Raw genomic sequence first — 19321 nt, 5'->3', positions numbered from 1 at the left:
ACTTTTCACATTCATGATTTGACCCAACAAGGATTTAGTGATGGCCCACTGTTCCCCAGGCACCTTCCCAAGTGCTAAGGATACAGGGGTGAAGTAGACCCACAAGAGGTATATATCCTGATGGAAGAGGCAGACAAAAAACACACAGAGAAGCAGGAAAGCCAGAATATTAAGGACTGAACCTGGGAGTCAGACTTCTGGGTTTGAATACAAATTTTGTTGCTTTCTGGCTGTGTGGCTTTGGGCAAATTGTTTGCCTCTCTGTGCCTCAGTTTCCACAGCTATAAAATAAAATAATGAGGATAATTATACAACTTCCTTCATAGGGCTACAGTAAGACTGCTTCTTGGCTCATAGGGATTAGAACAGCTTCTCCAAAGAACCAAGAAGCTAAGGTGCAGACAGCGTTTTAAAAGGTAAAAAAATGGGGATGACAAATTAGTACAGACCTCATTTGATGACTGTACACATTACATGGTTTAATTCCCATAAAGTGCTTAGAATTGTGACTGGTATGTAATAAGTACTCAATAAATGTTAACTATTATCTTATTTTGAGCATGGAGTTTTTACTGGATGTTGCACAGTGCTATGTAAGTTCCCTAAAGACACTAAGGAATCCTCTAGGCCAGTTTTAACGGGCACTGTTGCTGCATTCTTGTGCTTAAGTTGAAGACTTCCTCCTTCAGTCACTTGTTCCAGGAAGCATTTGTGTGAGGTAGGGAATCTGGCCCCAAGCATGGAAGACAAGTTTAAGATTTGGGAGTAAAGTATAGTAAGATTGAGGTAGCAATGACGAGACAGAGCTTGCAAAATCCCTGATGACAGAACTGCTCTCCTGCACTATTTCTCATCCTCCCTGCCCTCCTTCGTCAGAATACCAGTGACTGGCTATTATATCAGCATTTCCAATAAAGTAAAAAGGGGAAAATACAGACCTGGGCTTTCATGGAAAGTATTTTCACTCTCACAACCAGAATCTCTGCCTTAAAAAAAATTATTGTTTTAAGATCTTTAACCTTTCCTGCAGCATCTTGATACCCAACTTTCTGAAAAGTGTCTTTTCTGAGGAATGGTATTTCGTGGGACAATGTAACATAGTCTTTGCCAAGTGACTCAGTTTGAGATATATACACACGCAAATATTGTTCCAATGTCAAGTGACCCAAATTTACAGAGAAAAAGTGGGCATTGGTATCAGTTTGATGTCAGGGTTTTCCCATGTTTGCAGGGCAGCTTTAAATACAACTTGATTTGAAGGCATTTGAAGGCCAAGCTCCAGCCCCTTGTCAAGATGCTCCTGGCTGTGGTCCTTGCCTCTGCCCTGCTCCTCTGCTCCGCGGCCAGCCAGAGGTGTTTGACCTTGACAGGGATCAAGGATGTCGAGTACCTCATCAACAACCTGCAGGTAATCTGCAGAGGGGGGCGCCAGTGGGAAAGGCAATTATTGAAAATTTAAGTGAAATATAAGAGGATGAAAAATGCACCACTCACCATGGGTTCTTGTTTCTCCACTTAACTTTTTTAGAAACATCCACCTTCAAACTGCAACTGCAGCACCAATGTGAGTAAATGCTCTTCTAAGATCTTTCCAAACTAATTTTAGTTTTCACATCTGGAATCTTCACTGTGAAATTTCTCTTTCGCAGGTGACTGATTGTTTGTGTCTGCCCATTCCTTCTGTAAGTATAGTAAAAGAAAATAATCTTGATCATGTTTTTTTAAAGCCTTTAAGTCAAAATTAATTGTTCTATTTGATATCTGAAATAAGAAACTGTTACTTAGTTATAATTGTTACAGATTAGTAACAATTTTAAAAACCTTTCAAAATCTTGAAATTCTATGCTATTGATATATACATTTCTTTGCATTTAGTCTCCTTGAGAAGTCTGAACACTTTTCGATATTTAAAAAAGAATCTTGAATGTGTTTTTAGATTAGTGGCCATGTGCCCAATTAAATCAAACTGGGACTGAGAATATAACAAATGATATAGTTCATATCACACTGTTTTCTAATCCATTTGCTGGTATCTCTAGGGTTGCAAAACAGTGTAAATAAAATGACGTCCTTTTGTCCTTCTTCTGGCCTAAACTCTCTGCATACTTTGCCTTCTCCCTCCCTCCCTCCCTATCCTTCTGTTTAGCTGATTCAGAGTGGCTATTGCAAGGTTTGAAGCCTGCCTTCCAGGAGGATAGGGTGTCTGAGATCGTGGGTGGAGGGAAAGTGAAAAGGGTTTCCAGGGAGTCATTTCCCACTTTGGCAGAGAGGAAGCGTGGCAGGAATTTCCTGGTTAAGGTGAGGAAGCAGCACCTACCCAAGGTGCTGTTGTGCTTGACTCTCTCACAAGCCAGGCCTGGGAGAACCTGAGCTTTTCACCACAGCTGAGGTCAGGTGTCACACCCTACCATGGTCCATCTATTAGATGACAAGAGCATATTATGACTTCTGAGGAGGAACCACACATTTATGGCCCAGCCCATTCCCTTAGTTTTTAATCCATGGTTTTAGCTACTGCTGAAACAATGGCAGTATTCAACAGGCATATCCCATCAGGCTGGTGTGAAAAGGCTTTTCCTTTCTCTGTACTTTCAAACTCACTATGACAAGACTTGGAACAAGGGAGCATCCTTTGAAAAGTAGACTCAGCACTGGCTGTTTCCTGGGGTCCACAGGCCTCATGTTCCCTGGGGTGCAACATACTGGAAATCTTCAGGGAGTGTCACTGTGGGAAAAGGGCCTTACCTTGAAATATTGAAGATCATTTCCTAGCCTGGCAAGGCACCTGTCTAAAACACAATGCAAGTTTAGATTACATTGGTTAAATTAAAATAGCCTCTAAAAGCATTCTCTTTGTGATTCCTACTCAAAGCTGTCCTCTGAATGTTTCTTTTCCTAAATCCTTGTTATTTACCAGGACAACTGCACCACAGCATGCTTACAAGAGGGTCTGTCGCAGATGGCCAACACCACAGTGAAAACAAGTTTCCCGCTGATTTTCAATCGGGTGAAGAAAACAGTTGAAGCCTTCCAGAACAACAAGTGTGGAGTGAGTGTGTTTTTATCTGTGATGTGCTCTGGTTAGTTATTTTTGTGTGAATGTCAATGCCAACTCCATCTGAATGAGAAAGGGTGATAAGGTTGGAACTGGTAGTTCAAGGTTGATTAGGGACATATAAGAAATTTAATCAGAGCAAGAGAATTAAAGTGAGATCTGCCCGGATGGTTCATTGTTCCCTCTGACTTTAAACAACACTCACCCTTATGTTGGCTTTTACTTCTCTCCACCTCTTGAATAATGAAAGAATCTAGCCTGATTGTAATTAGAAGCTAAAATCTAGAGAATCAGGGCTGTAACCCATACAGTTCTAAATTATCTTAGAGATTCAGTTTGCCGAGTGGATATTCTGGCCTGTAAGTTAAAGTTTTCTTTCCATTGGCCAAGGAGGTGTTTAAAGGAGGACACATCCACATCCAGGTGGAAGCTTGTCATCTGCCCTAAATGTCCATCAGTGCGTCCTCTTCTTGAGCATACACCCTGGTCGCTGGAGGAAAGGGGAGGGAGTGAACTTTTTTCATTACCGTCACCATGTGAGGGCCCCTCCTCACTCAGCTACTGAACTGCGGGGGTTTCTGCCATCAACAGCATGCAGTTCTAAATGCTTAATATATACTGTTTCATTGAATACCTACCTTAATGACAATTGTCAGATTTACCACCCTCACATTGTAGAGGAGGAAACTGAGGCTCAGTGAGGTTAACTGATTTGCCCAAGGCTGCATATTTAATAAGTGGCAGCACTGAGATTTGAACTCTGGTCTCTGGGACCCCTAAATCCCACTCTTAGTCATTGTGCTATAAAATGACCTTGGAAGGACAGCCAGAAAGAACAATAACAAAATTTTAAGCCTCAAAGCATCCCAAGAAAGTTTCCTCTAATGAGGAGATTTAGAGATTTAGGGCCACTTGATATGTGTGTGTGTGTGTGTGTGTGTGTGTGTGTGTGGCAAGCAGACCCCTGAAATCCTACTTCAAAGTCAACCACCTATGCCACCTACACAAAATGTTAGCGACTCCCCATCCATTTGCTCCATGCCTCAAGCCCCCCACTGCCAGCACACCCCCATCCCCACTGACCATCCCCCCCGCCCACTCACCAGGCTCTGGGCAGGGTAGTTCCTGGGGCTGCTGGGTTCCATACTGTTTTAGTCACTCTGCCTTTGTCAACTTTTATCCCAACAGTCTTTCTCCTGTGAAAAGCCATGCAACCAAACCACAGCAGGCAATATGATGACATTTCTGAAGACTCTCCTGGAAAGTTTCCAGAAAGAAAGGATGAGAGGCAGAGTGTGAAGCTGAAATGTTTATTTATTCTATTTATTGAATTTAGAAAGCCTCCTCTTTAAGTGGTTGCAACTAAAAAATCAAATAAGCCATGCTAAGTCAAAATCAGTTTTAATAGTTTGTTTAAAATTTTATGTCTTTATTTTGGAATAAACAGATCTTGGAAAAAAACTCAGTCTGGTCTCTAGGTGCTTATTTGTTCCTTGATGCTCAGAACAAAGAAAGCTACAAGTCTGTCAATGGGCTGATGGGTCAAATACTCCTGTAATAACAGTAAGACTCGTTATCCTCAGCACAGACTTGAAGCCTCGAACCGTACCTGGGGCTGTTAGGAACAGGGCCGCACAGCAGGAAGTGAGCGGCAGGCGAGCGAAGCTTCATCTGCCGCTCCCCATCGCTCCCCATCGCTCCCCATCGCTCCCATTACTGCCTGAACCATCCCCCAGCCCCCCACACACACTCCCGTCCGTGGGGAAATCGTCTACCACGAAACTTGTCCCTGGTGCCAAAAAGGCTGGAGGCCGCTGGTTTAGAGGAATCTACTAAGGGCAGTATTTTTCCAGGTACTGGTAAAATTAAAATTGCTTCTCCCTATGGGGCTAGACCATCCTTTGGTACTTTTTTTTTTTTTTTTTTTTTTAAAGATAGTAGTCATCTTTTCTCTCTTTTTTTTAAAATTTATTTATTTATTTATTTATTTTTGGCTGTGTTGGGTCTTCATTTCTGTGCGAGAGCTTTCTCTAGTTGTGGCGAGCGGGGGCCACTCTTCATCGCGGTGCGCGGGCCTCTCACTATCGCGGCCTCTCTTGTTGCGGAGCACAGGCTCCAGACACGCAGGCTCAGCAGTTGTGGCTCACGGGCTCAGTTGCTCCGCGGCATGTGGGATCTTCCCAGACCAGGGCTCAAACCCGTGTCCCCTGCATTGGCAGGCAGATTCTCAACCACTGCGCCACCAGGGAAGTCCTCCTTTGGTACTTTTGAGGTCAATAATACATAAAGTTCAGAGCACCCAGAGCCAGGATTCCTCAAAGGGATTTGCTCAAAGGCATTTCTGTCGGTTACAATGTCAAGAAATATCCATGTGACCTGCACAGCAAACAGGCCTTGGCCAGAGGTGAGGTTCTCTGATGATATGGGCAGTGTGGTCCCTGTAGCTGTGCAGCTCCATTAGTGACGGGGGTGGCACGAAATTCGTCCTCCACCTGCAGCCATGCCCCTCCCGCATAGGGGAAGTGGAGGAGTTTTAGCAAAGGGGGCCCAGGTCAGGGGAGTGTTTTATTATTTGGTGCAGAAATGGTGGGTCCATGGGTACATCCAATCATAATTATTTTAGTCTTAGTTTTGACAGAAAGAGCCAAGTTTCTCAGTGATTAACTGACGGTGACATGTCTATCAAAGGGCAACAAGCTGGATCTCTAAGTCCAGAGGCTTTCTGCTCACTGGTTTAAACTTTGTCTTCCCTCAGTGCTGAAGGCCATCAGGCATGTTGCAGGGGACACAGACCTCCATACAGACAGACAACAGTCATAGTCTGTTGACCCATCGGCTTCCCGAGAAAAGGGAAAACGTCACGTGGCAGGGGGGTGGGAGTGGGGTATAGGTTCTGTCAAGGAGGTTTCCTCTGGACCTCTCGTAGCACGAGAATTCGAGCTCCAGCTATTACTGTTTTTATGAGTATCTCCCAGCATCTCCTATATTATTTCCTCCCCGAGACTCAGAGTCTGACCCCTAAGTGTCCTCAGTGCCCTCCCTCTTGGCACCCAGCTCCCAGCACCGGAGGCCTGCCCTGCAGGGTGGGTCGAATGCAGGGTCCGGCCGTGGCTGCTGTGCCGGATCCCCAGCTGGCCTGTGGATTCCCACGGACAAAGTTGAGAAAATGGTCTATCAAATAACACCTTTACTGTTATTTATTAATAGAAATCATGTAATTAGTAAGCCCTTACTCTATATGTACTAAGCATGCATGATCTCATTTCATCTCCTAATAAACCGTAGGAGGTAGGTATTATTATTTCTGTTTTACAGACGAGGAAATTAAGGCTCAGAAACGTTAAGTGACCTTCCCAAGGTCCCACGGGTGGTTAAGAGTTAGAGTAGGGATCCAGCCCCAGCTATCTCTGATTCCAAACTCTTTGCTCTCTCCGTTCTGCTCTTTTCTTACTCTGTGTATATCGTGTCTGTGTTGTGTTCCCTCTGACTACAGCCTGACGGTAAAAAAGATTCATAATGATATGGGTCCACATTCCATTTTCCAAAAACCTGGGGTCCAGAGAGCTTTCAGAATTCAAACTGTTTAGCTGTTTAGAAAGAGAATACTCAATTCACACTTCTCACGTTACATAACATCCATATCAGGGCCTGGGGCAGGATCCTGTAATTAAACACATTAATAGCCTGCAAAAAACAGAGGAGCAATCGCGTGAGGTAGTCAGCTTTGGCAACCAAATGAGTCTCAACAAATCTTGGGCTTTCAGAGCTGCTTGGATCTCAACATTATGATAAGGGCTTTGTGGGCATTTCTTTAGCTCTGGCCCCACTTACAGAAAGGGGGGCCCTCTCTTTGCACTGGGCACCTCCAGGAGGGCCGGAGACCTCTGTGGCTCCCTGGACAGCCCGCCGTGGCATCCAGGTCCTGGCAGCAGGGCCTTCTCCTCTCCTCTCCTCTCCTCTCTCTCCTCTCCTCCATCCGGGTTTTCTGAATGACTGGCCCCAGACGCAGAGCTGTGCCGCATTATACAACATGGTTTACAGCCTGCAGCCTTGGAAGCCGCCCCCTCAGCAATGCTCACCCCACACGGGCATCACAACAAGGACAGACGCTGGTGGTTGGTGATGGTTTCAGAACACAACCTGGGGATGCAATCAGCTGCCGGAGAAGATGGGCAGAGAGATAAGCTGCAACCCACTGTCACAGCTTAGTCACCAGCAGAGCCTGGCGGTTTCCCTTGGCTTTTCTGCAAAGGTGGCGTTACCCGCCGGATGCACCCCTGCAGCCAGTTCAAAGCAGGATTCTCAGGGCCTGCCTGTGATGAGGTGCCCCGTCATTGCTCTCCTTCCTGTGCCAGAGGAGCTGAGATTTATCTAGAAGTCACCTTGGAGAAAGGAGAAAAAGAAGGACTAACATTTATTGTTTGCTGTGTACCAGGCACTCAGTTAATGATGTTTTGTTCAATGTCTAGTTGGATCTTTACAACAAGCCCATGAGGTTGGTGTAGAATTATTGTCTGCAATTATGCCTAGTGCACAGATGAGGAAAACGGGGCCCAGAAAGTTTACATGGTTACATTACTTGCCAGGGGCACACTGCTCACAAGTGGAAAAGCCAAGATTCCAGCTCAGGTAACTGACTCAAGAGCTACATTCTTAAATCTGACCCACAGGAGGGTGTCGGCTCTCAACACAATCAGTCTCAACAACCTGGCTGCCTTGTCCAGGTAGCCAGGCCCCCAGCAGAGTTGTGCCCAGCAGATTCCAGATCAGGGCACAATGTCACTGGCCAAAGCCAAACCCAGATGCTTCTGGCCTGAAAGCTGACCAGTCCACATCCATCTGTCTGTCTCTCCCTCTCTGCCCATCCATCCCATTTGAGGCAGGAAGATACTGTGCAGTCTCAGCCCTGCAATTCCTTTCCTACCCTGCTCCCCTCCTCATTCATCCCAGACCAACACCTTTCTTCCTCTGCAAAGGGAGCGCTCAGCAGAAATGCAAAGACCATTCACCCATTGAAAGTGTACAACTCAGTGGATTTGAGTATATTCACAGGGCCGTGCAACCATCACCACAATCTGATTTCAGAACATTTTCATCACCCGCAAAAGAAACCCTGTACGCATTAGCAGACATTCCCTATCCTCCCTTCCCCCAGCCTAATCAACTAACAATCTACTTTCTGTCTCTACTGTATAAATTTGTCTCTTCTGGATTTTTCCTATAACTGGAATATGACGTGTTCTTCTGGGACTGGCATCTTTGACTTACCATGATGCTTTCAAGGTTCATTATGTTGTAGCATGTATCAGTACTTCATTTCTTTTTATTTTTTAATTTTTATTTTATTATTATTATTATTATTTTGGCCACGCCGTGCAGCATGTGGGATCTTAGTTCCCCCACCAGGGATCGAACCCACATCCCATGCAGTGGAAGTACAGAGTCTTAACCACTGACCACCAGGGAAGTTCTACTTCATTTCTTCTTATAGCCAAATAATATTCCTTTGCATGGATATACTGCATTTTATTTATCCATTCATCAGTTGATAGACATTTGTGTTGATTCCACTCTTTGGCTATTATGAATAATGCTGCTATGAATATTCATATAAAGGTTTTTTGTGTGAACATGTTTTCATTTCTCTCGGGTATATACCTATGAGTGGAATTGCTAGGTCATAAGGTAATGCTGTTTAAATTTTGAGGAACTGCCAAACTGTTTTCCAAAGTGGCTGCACCATTTTACATTTCTACCCAGCAATGTATGAGGGTTCCAATTTCTCCACTTCTTTGTCATCATTTGTTATTATCTGTCCTTTTGATTATAGCCGTCCTAGTGGGTATAAGGTGGTATCTCGTGGTAGCTTTGATTTGCTTTTCCCTCATAACTAGTGATGCATCTTTTCATGTGCTCATTGGCCACTTGTATAGAAATATCTATTCAAATCCTTTGCCCATTTTAAAAAAAATTTTATTTTATTTATTTTTTTATACAGCAGGTTCTTATTAGCATCAATTTTATACACATCAGTGTATACACGTCAATCCCAATCTGCCAATTCATCACACCACCACCACCACCACCCCACCGCTTTCCCCACTTGGTGTCCGTACGTTTGTTCTCTACATCTGTGTCTCATTTTCTGCCCTGCAAACTGGTTCATCTGTACCATTTTTCTAGGTTCCACATACATGCGTTAATATACAATATTTGTTTTTCTCTTTCTGACTTACTTCGCTCTGTATGACAGTCTCTAGATCCATCCACGCCTCAACAAATGACCCAATTTCGTTCCTTTTTATGGCTGAGTAATATTCCATTGTATATATGTACCACATCTTCTTTATCCATTCATCTGTCGATGGGCATTTAGATTGCTTCCATGACCTGGCTATTGTAAATAGAGCTGCAATGAACATTGTGGTGCATGTGTCTTTTTGAATTATGGTTTTCTCTGGGTATATGCCCAGTAGTGGGATTGATGGATCATATGGTAATTCTATTTTTAGTTTTGTAAGGAACCTCCATACTGTTCTCCATAGTGGCTGTATCAATTTACATTCCCACCAACAGTGCAAAAAGGTTCCCTTATCTCCACACCCTCTCCAGCATTTGTTATTTGTAGATTTTCTGATGATGCTCATTCTAACTGGTGTGAGGTGATACCTCATTGTAGTTTTGATTTGCATTTCTCTAATAATTAGTGATGTTGAGCAGCTTTTCATGTGTTTCTTGGCCATCTGTGTCTTCTTTGGAGAAATGTCTATTTAGGTCTTCTGCCCATTTTTGGATTGGGTTGTTTGTTTTTTTTAATATTGAGCTGCATGAGCAGCTCAATATTAAATTATAATAATAATTAATTTATATATTTTGGAGATTAATCCTTTGTCCCTTGATTTGTTTGCAAATATTTTCTCCCATTCTGAGGGTTGTCTTTTCGTCTTCTTTATGGTTTCCTTTGCTGTGCAAAGCTTTGAAGTTCCATTAGGTCCCATTTGTTTATTTTTGATTTTATTTCCATTACTCTAGGAGGTGGATCAAAAAAGATCTTGCTGTGATTTATGTCAAAGAGTGTTCTTCCTACGTTTTCCTCTAAGAGTTTTATAGTGTCTGGTCTTACATTTAGGTCTCTAATACATTTTGAGTTTATTTTTGTGTATGGTGTTAGGGAGTGTTCTAATTTCATTCTTTTACATGTAGCTGTCCAGTTTTCCCAGCACCACTTATTGGAGAGACTGTCTTTTCTCCATTGTACATCCCTGCCTCCTTTGTCATAGATTAGTTGACCATAGGTGCGTGGGTTTATCTCTGGGCTTTCTATCTCGTTCCATTGACCTATGTTTCTGTTTTTGTGCCAGTACCATATTGTCTTGATTACTGTAGCTTTATAGTATAGTCTGAAGTCAGGGAGTCTGATTCCTCCAGCTCCCTTTTTTCCCCTCAAGACTGCTTTGGCTATTCGGGGTCTTTTTTGTCTCCATACAAATTTTTTAAAATTAATTAATTAATTTATTTTTGGCTGTGTTGGGTCTTCGTTTCTGTGCGAGGGCTTTCTCCAGTTGCGGCAAGCGGGGGCCACTCTTCATCGCAGTGTGTGGGCCTCTATCATGGCCTCTCTTGTTGTGGAGCACAGGCTCCAGACACGCAGGCTCAGTGATTGTGGCTCACGGGCGTAGTTGCTCTGCGGCATGTGGGATCTTCCCAGACCAGGGCTCGAACCCGTGTCCCCTGCATTAGCAGGCAGATTCTCAACCACTGTGCCACCAGGGAAGCCCCTCCATACAAATTTTAAGATTTTTTGTTCTAGTTCCATAAAAAATGCCATTGGTAATTTGATAGGGATTGCATTGAATCTGTAGATTGCTTTGGGTAGTATACTCATTTTCACAATGTTGATTCTTCCAATCCAAGAACATGGTATATCTCTCCATCTGTTGGTATCATCTTTAATTTCTTTCATCAGTGTCTTATAGTTTTCTGCATACAGGTCTTTTGTCTCCCTAGGTAGGTTTATTCCTAGGTATTTTATTCTTTTTTTTGCAATGGTAAATGGGAGTGTTTCCTTAATTTCTCTTTCAGATTTTTCATCATTAGTGTAGAGGAATGCAAGAGATTTCTGTGCATTAATTTTCTATCCTGCAACTTTGCCAAATTCATGGATTAGCTCTAGTAGTTTTCTGGTAGCATCTTTAGGATTCTCTATGCATAGTGTCATGACATCTGCAAACAGTGACAGTTTTACTTCTTCTTTTCCAATTTGGACTCCTTTTATTTCTTTTTCTTCTCTGATTGCTGTGCCTAGGACTTCCAAAACTATGTTGAATAATAGTGGTGAGAGTGGACATCCTTGTCTTGTTCCTGATCTTAGAGGAAATGCTTTCAGTTTTTCACCATTGAAATGATGTTTGCTGTGGGTTTGTCGTATATGGCCTTTATTATGTTGAGGTAGGTTCCCTCTATGCCCACTTTCTGGAGAGCTTTTATCATAAATGGGTGTTGAATTTTGTCAAAAGCTTTTTCTGCATCTATTGAGATGATCATATGGTTTTTATTCTTCAATTTGTTAATATGGTGTATCCCACTGATTGACTTGCGTATACTGAAGAATCCTTGCATCCCTGGGATAAATCCCACTTGATCGTGGTGTATGATCCTTTTAATGTGTTGTTGGATTCTGTTTGCTAGTATTTTGTTGAGGATTTTTGCATCTATATTCATCCGTGATATTGGTCTGTAATTTTCTTTTTTTGTAGGATCTTTGTCTGGTTTTGGTAACAGGATGATGGTGGCCTCATAGAATCAGTTTGGAAGTGTTCCTTCCTCTGCAATTTTTTGGAAGAGTTTGAGAAGGATGGGTGTTAGCTCTTCTCTAAATGTTTGACAGAATTCACCTGTGAAGCCATCTGGTCCTGGACTTTTGTTTGTTGGAAGATTTTTAATCACAGTTTCAATTTCATTACTTGTGATTGGTCTGTTCATATTTTCTATTTCTTCCTGGTTCAGTCTTGGAAGGTTATACCTTTCTAAGAATTTGTCCATTTCTTCCAGGTTGTCCATTTTATTGGCATAGAGTTGCTTGTAGTAGTCTCTTAGGATACTTTGTATTTCTGCTGTGTCTGTTGTAACTTCTCCTTTTTCATTTGTAATTTTATTGATTTGACTCCTCTCCCTCTTTTTCTTGATGAGTCTGGCTAATGGCTTATCAATTTTGTTTATCTTCTCAAAGAACCAGCTTTTAATTTTACTGATCTTTGGTATTGTTTTCTTTGTTTCTATTTCATTTATTTCTGCTCTGATCTTTATGATTTCTTTCCTTCTGCTAACTTTGGCTTTTGTTTGTTCTTCTTTCTCTAGTTCCTTTAGGTGTAAGGTTAGATTGTTTATTTGAGATTTTTCTTGTTTCTTGAGGTAGGCTTGTATAGCTATAAACTTCCCTCTTAGAACTGCTTTTGCTGCATCCCATAGGTTTTGGGTCGTTGTGTTTTCATTGTCATTTGTCTCTAGGTATTTTTTAATTTCCTCTTTGATTTCTTCAGTGATCTCTTGGTTATTTAGTAACGTATTGTTTAGCCTCCATGTGTTTGTGTTTTTTATGTTTTTTTCCCTGTAATTCATTTCTAATCTCATAGCGTGTGGTCAGAAGAGATGCTTGATATGATTTCAGTTTTCTTAAATTTACTGAGGCTTGATTTGTGATCCAAGATGTGATCTATCCTGGAGAACGTTCCGTGTGCACTTGAGAAGAAACTGTAATCTGCTGTTTTGGGATGGAATGTCCTATAAATATCAATTAAATCTATCTGGTCTATTGTGTCATTTAAAGCTTCTGTTTCCTTATTTATTTTCATTTTGGATGATCTGTCCATTGGTGTAAGTGAGGTGTTAAAGTCCCCCACTATTATTGTGTCACTGTCTCTTTCCTCTTTTACAGCTGTTAGCAGTTGCCTTATGTATTGAGGTGCTCCTATGTTGGGTGCATATATATTTATAATTGTTATATCTTCTTCTTGGATTGATCCCTGGATCATTATGTAGTGTCCTTCCTTGTCTCTTGTAACATTCTTTATTTTAAAGTCTATTTTATCTGATATGAGTATTGCTACTCCAGCTTTCTTTTGATTTCCATTTGCATGGAATATCTTTTTCCATCCCCTCACTTTCAGTCTGAATGTGTCCCTAGGTCTGAAGTGGGTCTCTTGTAGACAGCATATATATGGGTCTTGTTTTTGTATCCACTCAGCAAGCCTGTGTCTTTTGGTTGGAGCATTTAATCCATTCACGTTTAAGGTAATGATCTATTTGTATGTTCCTATGACCATTTTCTTAATTGTTTTGGGTTTGTTTTTGTAGGTCCTTTTCTTCTCTTGTGTTTCCCACTTAGAGAAGTTCCTTTAGCATTTGTTGTAGAGCTGGTTTGGTGGTGCTGAATTCTCTTAGCTTTTGCTTGTCTGTAAACGTTTTAATTTCTCTGTCAAATCTGAATGAGATCCTTGCTGGGTAGAGTAATCTTGGTTGTAGGTTCTTCCCTTTCATCACTTTAAGTATATCATGCCACTCCCTTCTGGCTTGTAGAGTTTGTCCTGAGAAATCAGCTGTTAACCTTATGGGAGTTCCGTTGTATGTTATTTGTCGTTTTTCCCTTGCTGCTTTCAATAATTTTTCTTTGTCTTTAATTTTTGCCAATTTGATTACTATGTGTTTCGGCGTGTTTCTCCTTGGGTTTATCCTATATGGGACTCTCTGCGCTTCCTGGATTTGGGTGGCTATTTCCTTTCCCATGTTAGGGAAGTTTTCGACTATAATCTCTTCAAATATTTTCTCAGGTCCTTTCTCTCTCTGTTCTCCTTCTGGGACCCCTATAATGCGAATGTTGTTGCGTTTAATGTTGTCCCAGAGGTCTCTTAGGCTGTCTTCATTTCTTTTCATTCTTTTTTCTTTATTCTGTTCCACAGCAGTGAATTCCACCATTCTGTCTTCCAGGTCACTTATCCGTTCTTCTGCCTCAGTTATTCTGCTATCGATTCCTTCTAGTGTAGTTTTCATTTCAGTTATTGTATTGTTCATCTTTGTTTGTTCTTTAATTCTTCTAGGTCTTTGTTAAACATTTCTTGCATCTTCTGGATCTTTGCCTCCATTCTTTTTTCAAGGTCCTGGATCATCTTCACCATCATTATTCTGAATTCTTTTCCTGGAAGGTTGCCTATCTCCACTTCATTTAGTTGTTTTTCTGGGGTTTTATCTTGTTCCTTCATCTGGTACATAGCCCTCTGCCTTTTCATCTTGTCTCTCTTTCTGTGAATGTGGTTTTTGTTCCACAGGCTGCAGGATTGCAGTTCTTCTTGCTTCTGCTGTCTGCCCTGCCTTTGCCCATTTTTAAGTTGAGTTATTTGTCTTTTTATAGTTGAGTTGTAAGAGTTCTTTGTACTTCTGGATCAAAGTCTCTTATTTGATATAAGATTTGCAAATATTTTCTCCCATTTTGTGGGTTGTCTTTTTCCTTTTCTTCATGGTATTGGTAGCACAAAAGTTTTAAGTTATCATCCAGTTTGTCTATTTTCTATTTTGTCACTTACACTTTTGGTATTCTAAGAAATCTTTGCCTAACCCAAGGTCACAAAGATTTATTTGTATGTTTTCTTCTATGAGTTTCATAGTTTTACCTCTTACATCTAGGTCTATGATCCGTCTTGGGTTAATTTTCATATATGGTGTGAGATAAGGTTCCAACTTCACTCTTCTGGCATGTGGATACTCAGTTGACCCAACACCATTTGTTGAAAAGACTATTCTTTCTCCATTGAATTATCTTGGCACCCACATCAAAAACCAATTGACCATGAATATAAGGGTTTATTTCTGGACTCCCAATTTTATCCTGCTGCTCTATGAGTCTATCCTTATGCCAGCACCATGCTGTCTTGATCACTGTAACCTTGTCATAGGCAAGAGTGAGTCCTCCAACTTGACTCTTACATATCAAAATTGTTTTGGCTACTCTGGGTCCTTTGCATTTCCATTGAGTTTTAAGATTAGCGTTTTGGTTTTTTTTTTTTTTTTTTCCAAAGCTATCTGGGATTTTGAGAGAGATTGCATTAAATCTGTATGCCAATTTGGGAAGTACTGCTATCTTAACAATATTTAGTCTTCTGATCCATGACATAGAGTATCTTTCTATTTATTTAGATCTTTTAAATTTTCTTTCAGTAAGGTTTTGTAGTTTTTAGTATAAAAATCCTGTACTTCTTTTATTAAAATGTGCCTAAATATTTTATTATTCAAATACAATTGTAAACAGAATTGTTTTCTTAATTTCATTTCTGGTATGTTCATTGCTAAGATATAGAAATACAAGTGATTTTTGTAGGTTGATCTTATATCCTGAAACCTTGCTGAACTTATTTATTCGTTCTAATAGGTTTTAGTGGATTCCTTAGGATTTTCTATATACCAGATCATATCATCTGTAAATAGAAGTAGCTTAGTTCTCCTCTCCAATGTGGATGCCTTATATTTCATTTTCTTGCCTAATTACCCTGGCTACAACATCCAGTGCAATGTTGGATAGAAGTGGCCAGAGTCTTGTTCCTGATCTTAGTAGGAAAGCACCTATCCTTTCACTATAAGTTTGATGTTGGCTGTGGACTTTTTGTAGATGCCTTGTATCAGGTTGAGGAAGCTCTCTTCTCTTCTCAGTTCATTGAGTGTTTTTATCATGAACAAGTATTGGAGTTTGTCAAATGCTTTTTCTGCAACGACTGAAGTGACTGTCCTTTACTTATTAATATAGATGTTAATTCTTGGCTTTTGAATTTCCAAAGGTAGAGCTCCTGGCTATAGGAGGAGGAAGTAATAGCCTATGGACCATGGAAGAGAAGTTAGAGAAGATGATAGCAGACACTGGTGAGTGCCTCTTCCCCAGCTGAGCTTGGAGTGGTGGTGGCAGAACTCCAGGGAGGCTTGAAGACCTGAGAAGGGAGGGCTCCTGAGCCACATGTCCTGTGTGCCCCGGGAGATGACAATCGGAAAAGAAATTGTCTCCTGCCACCCATTACATGGTGTGGCATAGGGAGCCCCAGGAAGGTGGGCCTGATGCAGGCCCTTGAGTAGTTCCAGTGTGGAAGGCAAGGCTTTTCCCATAGGACAGAGAGGGGCATGGATGTGTCATGGAGCACGGTAAGGCCAGAGGGGCCTCGGGGTTGGCAGATATGGCAGGCAGGGACCATGTGGCCAGGACCAGATGGGAATGAAGATGCTTCCACAGAAGCCACCATGGAGGGAAGGCCATGCTCCAGGACTAGACAGGAAGAATGCTAGCATAGGATGGAGCATCTCCCAAGAGCAAGAAGCCTCTCCCTATACCCCAAACCCTGAGAATCTAAAGTCACCCCAGGAGAGGGAGAAGAAGGAGAAAATCCTGAACTGGCTATATTTAACTTGGAATTTCTGAGTTTTACATCTGAAATGGCAAAATTACTTTTTCTGCCACCAGGTAGAAGGGAAGCTTGAAAAAAACTAAATTAAAAAAAAAAAAGCAAGCTTCTTTTATTTTTTGTACACCTGAGGATGTGGCTGAGTCAATCAACAAACACCAGTAAAGCACGCAAGGAGTGCCAAGTGCTGGGTTCGACACAGTGGTGTCTTCATAATCTACAGGTGTGGAGGGGAGCGACAGCCGGCACAAGGCAGTTAGGGGTGGGTCCTGTGACTGGTGAGGGTGACTGGGCCCACAGCATGCTGGCCTCTCCCCACTCTCCACCAGCAGGCTGAAAAAGCAGACATTCTCTGGATGGTTTTTCCGGCTCCCAGGTGCTCACGGGCTGGACTCCTCTGCTTGACCAAATGTTTCCTGGAAACTTCATTGATATCAGCCTGTCAGAGAGAGGCACTGGGAGTCAGAACCCTGGAGGACTTGAATCAATGACTCGACAGATATCCTGGGCATCAGAAAGGTCACATCAGCATCTGCATCCACCCCACCCCAAGCACGCATATTGGAGGTCTACTTGGGGGTCCAGAGGCCTAGGAGCCGAGCATCTGTAGAAGTCAGAGTTTTAGAGGCAGAGACAAGGCTCAGGGACCACCGACGCAGCCACTCTGTATCATCTCATGAAAAATGCCAACAACCCAGACTCAGAGAGAGGAAGACAGCCTGAAACCGAAACAGGAAAAATCACAGAGTACCCAACCTCCACCACGTTCCTCTGACCCCTGTTTAGCACTTCACAGTTTAGAAAACCACTTTAGCAATAGAGTCTTACTGAATCCCTGGAAGATAGGTAAGGGAGGTCCACCCAGTGTGGCCATTTTACAGATGAGGAAACTGAGGTCCAGGAGGGCCAAATCTTGCCAAGTTCATGCAGGTAGCAGATTACAGACCTGGAGCTGGAACCCAAGGCAAGGTCTCCCTGGTCTGAAGTTAGTTCCACCACAGAGAAGTAAAAGAACAATGACAACAACGGAGATGATGAGACCCCAAAAAACAGGAAGAGAAGTGTCATGGGGCCCAGATGCTCTAACCACTGAAACCAACGTCACGACGTACCAGAAGCCCCGACCTGCGGTGCATTTAGGTGACCTCTGCTGCCACCTAGTGGCGATTCTACAGCTCATCAGCCGAGAGCGCTTTTGGGTGACTGATTTTGTTCTGTAGAGCAGGAGTTCTCAAAGGGAGACCCGTGCTCAAAACTATTTTCATATGACACCAAGATATTATCTGCCTTTTTTACTCTCATATTATCACAAGTGTACAATGGAGTTTTCAGAAAACTACGTGTCAAGGGATATCGCAACCGACCGAAAGCAGAAGCAAATATGGGAATCCAACTGTCCTCTGTTTAAGCCAGACATTAGGAGATTTGCAAAACTGTAAAACAGTGCAACTTTCCTCATTATTTATTTTTGTTTGGAAAGAATAACTGTTTTCATTAAAATATGTGTGCTAAAATGTAATGGGCTTATTATACTTTAAACAAATACTTTAAAAATTCTCAGTTTTTACAGATGGCCAAAAGATGCTCAACATCACTAATTATCAGAGAAATGCAAATCAAAACTACAATGAGGTATCACCTCACACCAGTCATAATGGCTATCTTCAAAAGTCTACAAACAATAAATGCTGGAGAGGGTGTGGAGAAAAGGGGACCCTCCTGTATTGTTGGTGGGAATGTAAATTGGTACAACCACTATGGAGAACAGCATGGAGGTTCCTTAAAAAACTAAAAATAGAACTACCATATGTCCCAGCAATCCCACTACTGGGCATATATCTGGGAAAAAAACATGGTTCAAAAGGATACATGCACCCCAACTGCAGTGCTGTTTACGATAGCCAAGACATGGAAGCAATCTAAATGTCCATTGACAGAGGAGTGGATAAAGAAGATGTGGTGCATACATACACTGGAATATTACTCTGCCACAAAAAAGAACGAAATAATGCCATTTGCAGTAACATGGATGGACCTAGAGATTGTAATACTGAGTGAAGTACTGATAAGTCAGACAGAGAAAGACAAATATCATATGATATCACTTATATGTGGAATCTAAAAAAATAGTACAAATGAACTTATTTACAAAAGAGAAATAGAGTTACAGATGTAGAAAACAAACTTATGGTTACCGGGGGTAAGGGGGAGAGGAATAAATTGGGAGATGGGGATTGACATATACACACTACTATATATAAAATTGATAACTAATAAGGACCTACTGTATAGCACAGGGAACTCAATACTCTGTAATGACCTATATGGAAAAAGAATCTAAAAGAGTGGATATATGTATTCATATAACTGATTCACTTTGCTGTACACCTGAAACTAACACAACATTGTAAAAATTCTGTTTTAATTTCTGTAAATGTTATAATCTATATAAACAAAAATTCCTTGCGGCCCTCCGTAATTTTACAGAGTGAAAGGACTGCTGTGGAGAACCTCTGCTGTAGAATAATGGTTACTGGTATTCTTTTCGCCGTCCCCAGGAAGGCAAAAGGGCAAATCTGAAGTTCTTCAAGACCAGGATACAGGCACCAAACCTGGTGCTTAGCGTGAAATTCTGTTCTGTCTTCAGCCTCTCTGAAAAATGGAATTCTGGGACTTCCCTGGCAGTCCAGTGGTTAAGACTCTGCGGTCCCAATGCAGGGGGCACGGGTTTGATCCCTGGTCGGGGAACTAAGATTCCCACATGCCGCAAGGCTCAGCCAAAAAAAAATGGAATTCCATTTGTAAACATACTCCTGATGATGACACAGATCAG

The 19321-nt window shown here is 41.9% G+C and overlaps 2 protein-coding genes across 9 annotated transcripts in view; one reads left to right on the top strand and one right to left on the bottom strand.

The window, feature by feature from the left end:
- Positions 1–19321, bottom strand: part of LOC132362515 (F-box/LRR-repeat protein 21) — a 116271-nt gene that overhangs the window by 94394 nt on the left and 2556 nt on the right. For 6 of the 8 annotated variants that reach the window (XM_059917139.1, XM_059917138.1, XM_059917132.1 and 3 more), the window contains exons 3-6: positions 6887–7437; positions 4159–4312; positions 2746–2789; positions 1495–1680 (exon numbers count right to left, since the gene is read on the bottom strand). The gene's annotated coding sequence lies outside the window, so the exon portion shown is untranslated. The remainder of the gene's footprint in view (positions 1–1494; positions 1681–2745; positions 2790–4158; positions 4313–6886; positions 7438–19321) is intronic. The other 2 variants (XM_059917134.1, XM_059917135.1) reach the window with 2 other exon arrangements.
- Positions 1295–4354, top strand: IL9 (interleukin 9). The gene is made up of 5 exons (XM_059917148.1): positions 1295–1408; positions 1529–1564; positions 1650–1682; positions 2918–3049; positions 4244–4354. The coding sequence occupies exons 1-5, from the start codon at positions 1295–1297 to the stop codon at positions 4352–4354; spliced, it is 426 nt and encodes a 141-aa protein (XP_059773131.1).

Source organism: Balaenoptera ricei, chromosome 3 (genome assembly GCF_028023285.1).
Source record: "Balaenoptera ricei isolate mBalRic1 chromosome 3, mBalRic1.hap2, whole genome shotgun sequence".
Taxonomy (NCBI): Eukaryota; Metazoa; Chordata; class Mammalia; order Artiodactyla; family Balaenopteridae; genus Balaenoptera; species Balaenoptera ricei.
Note: the sequence above shows the minus strand (reverse complement) of the source record. Positions and strands in the feature narration are given on the sequence as shown.